Source organism: Eubalaena glacialis, chromosome 14, assembly GCF_028564815.1.
Source record: "Eubalaena glacialis isolate mEubGla1 chromosome 14, mEubGla1.1.hap2.+ XY, whole genome shotgun sequence".
NCBI classification, from domain to species: domain Eukaryota; kingdom Metazoa; phylum Chordata; class Mammalia; order Artiodactyla; family Balaenidae; genus Eubalaena; species Eubalaena glacialis.
The window spans coordinates 11,904,840-11,915,159 of NC_083729.1; the positions used below are offsets into that span (position 1 = coordinate 11,904,840).

The following is a 10,320-nucleotide window of genomic DNA, read 5'->3' on the forward strand; positions in this document are numbered from 1 at the left end:
CCCCCACCCCCGGGCCTTGCCAACACTTGGGCCAATCTGCTAGACCAAAAAATGTTAATCTCTTTGAGATTTAATTTGCATTTCCCTGACTACTAGTGAAGCTGAGCATCTTTTCATATGTTTATGGACAATTTGCATTTCCTATTCAGTAAATTACCTAGTCTTATCCTGGACCCATATTTCTATTGGGTTGTTTTTCTATTCAATGCGTAGGAGCTCTTTGTGTACATGGGATTTACTCTTTGTCTCTTATGGATGAGGAAAGTATTTTTCTATCACACCGTTGTCTTTTGACTTTGTTTAGGATATGTTTTAAGTGTAATTAAAAATTTTTATTGTCGTCAAATTTGTTAAAATTTTTCTTCCATGTTTCTGGGCTATCTGTCTTAGAAAGAATTCCACTCTCTATTTTCTTTGCTTGTATAACCTTACTTTTTCCAATTTAAAACTTCAATTTAGGCTTTTAAAATTAATTAATTAATTGTTTAGTTGCTTAATTAATTCATTAGTAATTGGGTAAGTCAGGCAGCTAGCTTTACTTTATTCTAAACGAAGAGTCAGGAATTTTAAAAGCATTTAATCAGCAAAAATGTACACTTTGGAGGGAGGCAGGGAGGGACCCAGTAAAGTTCCTAGGAGAAACCGTGGTCCCTGAAGCTGGACCCAGAAGATCTTTAACTCACGATCTGGGAAAAGCATCTAGAGGTTTTTGATCTCCCAGGCCAGTCATGGGTTGGACCCCTCTGAATGTGTGTGTGTGTGTGTGAGAGAGAGAGAGACAGATCTGGTTTTGTTTTTATAAAGAAGGGATTTGTAGACGAAAACATTGTCCTCCCTCAAAAATCTCCCCATGTATAAACCAAATTCTGTGTACAACTCTGTCCTGTCTGTTGGTCCATTTAAGGTGTGTCTCCCTCAGCCCATGATGAGCTCATTCAGGCTGTGCCTTTACTCATCTCTGTTCTGAATCGGGACAGTGGATGCCGGCTGAACTTGCCTTCCAAGTCTTCTCAAGATGTATTTCGTGTGTGTCCGCATAGTCTAAGAGTGTTTCAACATTTTTAAGAGCAATTTGCAGGCTTCTCTACAAGCAAACAAGGAACCTGCAGTAGCAAGATTTCTCCACGGACAAAGTCTTTTATCTTTCCATTTGCAAATGAAAGTACCAATAAATACTTGTAAAATTTTATCATTCTGTTAAACTTCAAATTCAGACTTGTCAGTAATTACTGGTTTGCATTAAGAGCATGAGATTAGAGATTGAGGTCCAGGAAGAATACATGATTTGCTTGGAGGCACACAGAGTAACCGGGTCTCTTCTCTTCCCTTTTTCTGCTGCACTTTGTCCCTTGACAAAGGACGAATGGCGTGGTGAAGGGCACAGGTCGGGTCAAAGAGGACAAGGTAGGACTTTTAAATGTAGCGACTAGGGTCATCCTGGCCTATTGTAACAGTCCCCCTGCCCTTTCGGTAAAAAGGTGGGGCAGGCAATTCTGAGAGCACTTCCTGGGGCTGTTGCTGAGGACCTGAAGGTCCTGGCGTGGCATTCATTCCTCTTTCCCTCTATTGCTGATAAACAGAAACTCCCTTCGAAGAGCTGGCTTTGCTTCGGAAGGACTCATTCAGGCCTCTCTGCCTTGAACAATATCGTTGAGTACGTATGTATACAGGTATCTGCTTTGCTCCAAGGATGCCCCTGGAGCAAAACAGACATAGATGGAGTGAGGAAGACAGAGCCTGTTTCCACTCGGTGTCTCGGGAGAAGCGGGCATTAAACAAACTCTCCCAGGCATATATCATTACAAATGAAACTAAGTGTTCTGAAGGAAAATCCAGGATGCTTGGGGAGAATACAGCGGGAGGGCATGGTTTAGATTAGGGGGGTTAGGGAAAAGCAGAAGTGGGAGTGTGAAAGGCTTTTGCAAAGGTTCAGAGCTTTACATACGGGAAGGAAATAATAATAATAAAGGTGTTTGGAAGGGCAGCTTATCCTCATTCATGGGCCACTTCCTAGGACTCTGGGAACCTGCCTCTCTCCCCCGAATTATGTAGGCATCCAGGGTAAGGACTGGAAGAGCCTTCACAAATGCTAATAGGTGAGCGTTTTACAGGCTGCCCCCTGACCCTCTGCATCCTCATCCGTAACTAGTTTGAATGCGGAGGTGAATGGCGAGGATGACTGGCATTTCCAGTTTGGGAAAAAGGAGGTGGAGCAGCTTTCCCACCCCAGTGGGGGGGGGGGGGGAGGGGGCAGGTTTCTCTACCCCAAACCACCCGAAGAGGAACGTTTTTCCCGAGGAAATCCCACTTCATCGTGTATCTGGTTGTGAAGGGGGCTGAGATTCGGGTTGTTCCTGGGGAGTTTTGGTTCTGGAATCTCTGACCCTGTCACCCCTCCGCCCCCCAACACACCTGCAGGAAAGCTTGACCAGAGCGAAGTTAGGATCTGGTAGCGGCGGTGGGATGGGAGAGGGGGTGGGGTGTTAATTTCCCCGGAAGAATTGATCAGGATCTGGTAATAACAATAGCTGACACTCAACACCCATCCTGTGCTGGGCACCGTCCTGAACGCTTTCAAAATATCTTAAAACAACCCTGTGAGGAAAGCACCCTCACTAACTCCATTTCACAGTTGAAGAAACCAAGGCACAACGAGGCTGGGCAGCGATAGCAGCTTGCCCCTTTGCCTGCAACAATCTGAAGCCAAGGTTTCTGAGCCAGGGTTTGGGCTGCAGGAGGTGTGGACCGCCGACTCCAACGAGGACCTGATCCGCCTCCCCATAATTCGGGAAATAGCTGGTTTTGAAAGGCTAACTTGGGAGCTCGTGGGAGCGGCTTCGGGAGCCTCACGACCATTCCCTTCGGAAGCCGAGGCGAGCCGGCACCCCCCGCGCGGTGGTGAGGACAGGTTGACAGCACGGCGGGAGGGCTGCCCGTGGCCCCAGTTGGACCCCCGAGACCAGGCCCCGCGGCTCCGTTTTCTGCGCGGCCTCCGCGAGGTGTCGCCTTCGGCCGAAGAAACCACAGCGGCGCCACCCTCGTAGCCCGCAGTTATTTATTTATTTTCAAACAAGGGGGCGCCCCTCTCCTTTCAATTTAAAACTAGAAACCTCCCGCGGTTTCGTTCCTAAATGGGCGCGTCCTCTCCCTCCCACTGTGCACCCCGGGTCCAGCTTCCCTTCCGAGATCACACACGAGCAACACCCCTCCCTCGCCCCCCGCACGGCCCGGCTGGACGTCGGCCTCGCGCTCAGCAGCACACACACGCAGTCGAGGCGGGGGCTGGGTTGGGAGCCTCTGAACACCCCCGGAACCCTCCGGAAATTTTTTTTTTTACGCCGAGCAATTGCCAGGCCCACAGGGTGGGTGTTGCATTGCACCGCTCGGCGCGCAGCTGGTCTGCAGAGTGCACAGGGGGCAAGCCCGGGGGTCTAAAAGGGCGGGAGGAGCACGCCCCGGGCTTACCAGCTTTGCAGCCTCCGCTCTGCAAAGAAGAAAAGCAAGTGGCTTTTGGCGCGAAAGCCTTGGCGCCTCCCCTGATTTTTATGGAAATCAAGAGGGCGGGGTAAAGCCGCTTTCCTCTGCCTTTCTCCCTCCCCCTTGTCTGTGCCGCAGCCCCCTTCTCTCCCCGCCCCCCGGGTGTGTCAGATTTTTCAGTTAATAATATCCCCCGAGCTTCAAAGCGCAGCCAGTGACAGTCATCTGTCTGGACGCGCTGGGTGGATGCGGGGGGCTCCTGGGAACTGGGTTGGAGCCGAGCTAGCGCTAGCCAGGCGCAAGCGCGCACAGACTGCAGCCACCCGAGGACCACCCCCCGCCCCTGGCCACCCGGGGACCCCCGCACAGAATCGCCTCCGGATCCCCGGCCGTCGGCGGGAGGTAAGGAGCGGGGGGCGCCAAGCGCCCGGCGCCCCGGGAGCGGCGAACGCGGCGGGGAGGCAAGCCCTGGACGGGATCGCGGCTGGCGCGCAGGGCGCCCGGCTGTGCCCGCGGGGACTGTTTCTGCTTCCGAAACAAAACCCTCTCGGGGTTTTCCCTGAAAAGCCACTTCCAGTCCCCAAGGCTCCCGGACCGGGAGAGACCCGCCCCAATCCATCTAGTGCCCTTGCCAGGGGTTGTAATGGCTTCATCGAAAAGAAATTCACCCTTCTCTAGAACGTTTGTCTGCATTTGAGCTGACGGGGAGCCGGTGCGTCCCCGCCCCGAAGCTGGGTTCTCCTCCAAAGGGTGCCCCCAGAGGAATAAGAAGGGGGTTAAGCAGGGCGAGGCCGTCACGGTGGTAATCTGGGTCACTGCCGCCCCAGCTCAGAGGAGACGTGGCTCTCCCTGCGACCCTCCCCGCGCTGGTGCCCCTGAACCATTCCCGGGAACTGGGGTTCAGGCTCTCCCAGGAAGAGGACGTCGTTGGGGGCTTGGAACAGCGGGGGTGGGGTTAGAGAGATTCAAAATCAGCTATTGGCAGTACTTTTCCTGCAGCGGGTGAACGCTGGGGGCGTCGGATCAAAATTTGGGGGAGGGGGTTCTGGATTTGGGTGCCTGTTGTTGGTCTCGGTCTAGAGAAAGGGTTTTTCCATTTGCAAAGTTTCCTAAACCCCCCGCTATCGCTTGCGCTCCCGAGGTTGCAATTTTACAAAGGGGGGGGAGGGGTGTTGAGGGTTCTCCAGAATCCTAGACCCGGTAGCTGGGTTGAAGTCCTGGGCTTCCTGGGAGCAGCGGGCCCTACTTGGGTACAGCCGGGGGTGTCGGTGAGCTGGTGGGAGCTAGAATTCTGCAGCCTTGGACAGCCCCCTCCCCCAGGCAGTGCCTTGTGTGAATGAAACGGCAGTTTCCAAAGTTGCAGAGCTACGCCGCCACCCCCCGCATCTGCATGCCCCCTCCCACCCCCTGTCGTAGACAGCTTGTACACAAAAGGAGGGAGGGAGAGAGCGAGAGACACAACTTCCTCCACCTTCGGGAGCCCTGGGCGGAGTGGGGGGCTTGGAGGGGAGATTGAGGAAGCGGGTGAGAGGGGGTGACCGCTGCCCATCCCCACCCGTCGCGCCCCCCATCCGGCTCCGCTTGCCAACCCTCTCCTGGTGTGTCTGTCGGTTGCAGTGTCGGAGGTTGGCGCGGGCCCCCGCCCTCCGCGCCCCCCACGGGAAGGAAGCACCCCCCGAACTAAAAAGAGCGGAGCGGAAAGAAGCCCTCATTCGGCGGCCAGGAGGCGAGCCGATGCCGAGCTGCACCGCGTCCACCATGCCGGGGATGATCTGCAAGAACCCGGACCTCGAGTTTGACTCTCTGCAGCCCTGCTTCTACCCGGACGAAGATGACTTCTACTTCGGCGGCCCCGACTCGACCCCCCCGGGGGAGGACATCTGGAAGAAGTTTGAGCTGTTGCCCACGCCCCCGCTGTCGCCCAGCCGTGCCTTCCCGGAGCACAGCCCGGAGCCCCCGAACTGGGCCACCGAGATGCTGCTGCCCGAGGCCGACCTGTGGGGCAACCCGGCCGAGGAGGACGCGTTCGGCCTGGGGGGCCTGGGCGGCCTCACGCCCAACCCGGTCATCCTCCAGGACTGCATGTGGAGCGGCTTCTCGGCCCGCGAGAAGCTGGAGCGCGCGGTGAGCGAGAAGCTGCAGCACGGCCGGCCGCCCGCCGCGGGGCCCGCGGTGCCGGCCCCGGGCGCGGGCGCCACCAGCCCCTCGGGCCGCGGGCACAGCGCAGTGGCTGCGGGGCCGGGCCGCGCCGGGGCCGCCCTGCCCGCCGAGCTCGCCCACCCGGCCGCCGAGTGCGTGGATCCCGCCGTGGTCTTCCCGTTCCCGGTGAACAAGCGCGAGCCCGCGGCGGCGCCCGCCGCCCCGGCCGGTGCCCCAGCGGCGGGGGCCGCGGTCGCCTCGGGGGCGAGCGCCGCAGCCCCAGCGGGCGCCCCAGTAGCCGCTCTTCCGCGCACCGGCGGCCGCCTGGCCAGCGGCGGTGACCACAAGGCCCTCAGCACCTCCGGAGAGGACACCTTGAGCGACTCAGGTAAAGAGCGAGCCAGGGTCCGACTGCCCTCCTGGGGTACTGGTACTGGGGCTGGGGGTGGCGCCGGGTTTGTCGTTCGTGGGTAGGGTGCTGGGGGAGAGTCGTTTGGAGGTAGTGCTGGTGGCTGAGAAGTGGTTTTTCCCAGGCCGATCTCTAGGGTACGGAGGAGAGGGTGGGTGAAAGCTGCGATCTCCAGCCTCACCTTCCCTGAAGTTCCCTCACCCCGCGCCGGGAGCCCGACTCCATCACTGGCCCCCACCCCGTCCCCCGTCTCTCTCTGCAGCGCCCTCCGAGGAAGAAAATGAAGAAAAGTTGAGTGGCTAAAGCCGAGTTGGGGTTCAGGGGGCCGCTGGCAGAAACCTGTTAGCCCAGGGGTGGAAAGGGACTCAGCGGCCCGGGTCAGGGGTGGGGAGACGCCCCGAAAAGCACAAGCCTGTGCAAAGTCCTATTTAGGGTGCAGGAAGTTAGGGAGGGATTGCATAGATGGTGAGTACCGATTGTATTTTATTTTTTCGAACCTCGGTACTCTTTTTTTTTTTTTTTTCCCCCTCCCTCGGTGGGTGGTGGGCTATTTGCTCCTGGTCGGTCGCCAGCAGGCGGCGATATGCTGGCCGGCAGGCGGGCGAGGATCTGAGAGGCTGGAGGTGGTAGGGCCATCCCTCCCTCCCTTCACTCAGCAGCTGGCGGCCAGTACCACAGCGGTTGTGTACATTCTCAAGGGGCCGCCTCTTTACAGTGTGCAGTGAGAACCGCCCGGTTTTATCTTCTAGCCAGAGTTCCAGGACTAATTTCAGACCCGAGCTGTGTTCTGTAACCCAGTGTCCTTCAAGGTGAGGGCGGGCACTTAGCAGGCCCTCCAGGAATGCACACACCCTGAAGCACTCATTGATTAGTTCTATTGTGTGCCTCCTGGTGAAACTGAAGAGCAGGGTTAAAACCAAGACTTTGCCTGAAGGTGAAGAACTCTACCCAAATACTGGAATAGCCCTTGTCCTTGGAGCTGGGAGACTTGGACCTTGAAAACCACTGTTTTCAGAATGCAGATGGATAAAAAGCCTACATTTCCTTCAGGGCTGAGGACAGATTCATCTGAGGCTCCTGGAAGGAAACTTGGGGATAAGCCTTCAGTTTGAACGGCTCTGTCCCTTTAATGTCTGTGCCTTGACAGCTTTTGGTGAGGAAGCACTTCCTTCCAACAGCTGTCTTCTTGGCAGAAAACCAAAACATTGGCTTAAAGGGACCCACCGACTGGAACAGCCTCACATTTCGGCTTTAGAACAAATCCCACAATTGTTCAGCTTTCCGGTCCCCTTCAGATCAAGCAGAAGATGTGTTTTGATTTTTCATGCTTGCATTTTAAACAATAATTTTCTACCCGAGCATGGTAGTAAATGAGGAGAGAGGGGGAAAACGCACACATGATGCTACACGTTTTTGTGGCTGCTGAGGGTGGTGGTGACTTCGAGAAGAGGTGCCCCCGTATTTGGGTTTAGAGCTCCAGTGGATTACGGCTCTGTAGTTAAGCTTTGATCTTTGTTAAGATGAAAAACTGCTTACTGTATAGAACTCATGTTCATGGAAGACAAGGCATTTTTCTTCCTTAGTGAATTAAATTGTTCTTCAGTTTGTTTCACTTAAAATCAAACTCCACCATGTGTAAGTGGCTAACTGAGGCCCCTAAAATGAGGAGCCTCAGTTCTTATGTGTGGAGATGGAAATATAAATAAGTCTATGGGGCAGACTAGCGATGATGGTAAAGGGTTACCGTTTACTGAGACTCCTGTCTACGTATTATCTGTCCAACTCAACCTATGGCATTATCCCCCATTTAATAGCTGGGGAAACTGAGGCTTAGAAAATACCTTGCCCAGGGTCATGCAGCTAGTGTGTGTGATGGAGCCAGGATTCTGTCTAACTCCAAAGCCGAGGTTCTTTCTGTTTCTGCCACCTGTTCAAGCTTGAATGGAGGATGAAATGCTAGGAGTATGGGGAGGGAAAAAGCATGTACAGCTCTCTTCAGAGACCTGTGCTGATGGATCACAGTAAGAGCACACCACGGGCCAGGGCCTGCTCTACGAGACTGTATGTATATTTAATTCATACGTGCCTCATCATGAGAATAACCCTCACCTTGTTCTCAAAGATGATGAAGATGACGAGGAGGAAGACGAAGAGGAGGAAATCGACGTAGTGACTGTGGAGAAGCGGCGGTCCTCCTCCAACAGCAAGGCCGTCACCACCTTCACCATCACCGTGCGTCCCAAGAGCGCGGCCCTGGGACCTGGGAGGGCCCCGTCGGGTGAGCTGATCCTCAAGCGCTGCGTCCCCATCCACCAGCAGCACAACTACGCCGCCCCGTCTCCCTTCGTGGAGAGCGAGGACGCGCCGCCCCAGAAGAAGATAAAGAGTGAAGCATCCCCGCGTCCCCTCAAGAGCGTCATCCCCCCAAAGGCCAAGAGCTTGAGCCCGCGCAACTCTGACTCGGAGGACAGCGAGCGCCGTCGAAACCACAACATCCTGGAGCGCCAGCGCCGCAACGACCTGCGGTCCAGCTTCCTCACGCTCAGGGACCACGTGCCAGAGCTGGTGAAGAACGAGAAGGCCGCCAAGGTGGTCATCTTGAAAAAGGCCACCGAGTACGTCCACTCCCTCCAGGCCGAGGAGCACCAGCTTTTGCTGGAGAAGGAGAAGCTGCAGGCAAGACAGCAGCAGTTGCTAAAGAAAATTGAACACGCTCGGACTTGCTAAACGTGTCTCCGAACTGGACAGTCACTGCCACTTTGCACATTTTGATTTTTGTTTTGTTTTGTTTTGTTTTTTTTTTTTAAACAAACCTTGTGTTGACATTAAGAATGTTGGTTTACTTTCAAATCGGTCCCCCGTCGAGTTTGGATCTGGGTGGGGAGCAGGACGTGAGGGGTTCTGCCAGGACCTCGGGAGAGGGCCTGCAGGATGGGATGCAGGTGGCCCTGGCGGTTTTCCTCCGCGTCACCTCTGAGACGGCGGTCGAAGTCCGTGACCGTTGGGAGCCTTCTGGGGCTGTTGAAGTCACCTTGTTTGTTACAAGTTTCCAGACGACAGAAAGTCATTCCTTCCTTTTAAAATGGTGCTTAAGTTCCAGCCGATGCCACATGGGGGTTTGCCATTGATACCCCTGGGGAACATTTCTGTAAATACCATGGACACACCTGCCTTTTGTATACGTCCTGGGTAATGAGAGGTGGCTTTTGCGGCCAGTATTAGACTGGAAGTTCATACCTAAGTACTGTAATACCTCAATGTTTGAGGGGCATGTTTTGTATACAAATATATTGTTAATCTCTGTTATGTACTGTACTAATCCTTACACTGCCTGTATACTTTAGTATGATGCTGATACATAACTAAATTTGATACTTATATTTTCGTATGAAAATGAGTTGTGAAAGTTTTGAGTAGATATTACTTTATCACTTTTTGAACTAAGAAACTTTTGTAAAGAAATTTACTATATATATATGCCTTTTTCCTAGCCTGTTTCTTCCTGTTAATGTATTTGTTCATGTTTGGTGCATAGAACTGGGTAAATGCAAAGTTCTGTGTTTAATTTCTTCAAAATGTATATATTTAGTGCTGCATCTTATAGCACTTTGAAATACCTCATGTTTATGAAAATAAATAGCAATTAAATGATGCAACTTTTTTTTTTTTTTTTTTTTTTCCGTAATAGCAACAGTTAAACTCTATCCTTTAAGCGGCAACCGTAAAGAGCCCATAACCTGGAGAGGGAACTTGGTTTCCACAGACAAGTCATTTTATACCTGTACGGTCCTGGCTGGGGAGAGGCCATTGTCCCCACTTGAGGTGGAGGGAACTGAGCTTAGGAAGGTTACGAGATTTCTCCCAAGTTAAACAGCATAGATATGTTATTAGTGATTGCGTGTGCTAGCAATAGCACCCCATAGTTTACAAAACACTTTCCTATACGTTGGCCATTTAACCAAACTAAGCTGGGACATCAGACCCTTGAGAAGGAGAAGTAAAATTAAGACACTGAGTTCTGCAACTTGGCAGTATTTGGTGTTGGTAACCTTTATCCCATTAGCTGATGGCTTTATATTTCGGCATGGAGTGCAGGTCATCTCTAAGAAGAAAGCATTCATCAAAATTTACTAGGACCTGTGCAAGGTTCTATGCTAGGCATTGTAGCTGAATAAAGATGGAGTTGGTCCCTCCCCTCAAAAAGCTAACAGTCTGATTCACCAGAGTAATTCCTGGAGTGACAGCGGTGTGGCCCAGCTCAAGTGCCTTGTCCCTTCAGGAGAGGCACTGGGGTG

The 10,320-nt window shown here is 53.4% G+C and overlaps 1 protein-coding gene across 1 annotated transcript; it reads left to right on the forward strand.

Annotated features, from left to right (window-relative positions):
* Nucleotides 1-3,701: 3,701 nt before the first annotated feature.
* MYCN (MYCN proto-oncogene, bHLH transcription factor) lies at nucleotides 3,702-9,481 on the forward strand. The gene is made up of 3 exons (XM_061211068.1): nucleotides 3,702-3,879; nucleotides 5,095-6,004; nucleotides 8,148-9,481. The coding sequence occupies exons 1-3, from the start codon at nucleotides 3,724-3,726 to the stop codon at nucleotides 8,750-8,752; spliced, it is 1,671 nt and encodes a 556-aa protein (XP_061067051.1). The 5' UTR covers nucleotides 3,702-3,723; the 3' UTR covers nucleotides 8,753-9,481.
* The last annotated feature ends 839 nt before the right edge of the window (nucleotides 9,482-10,320 follow it).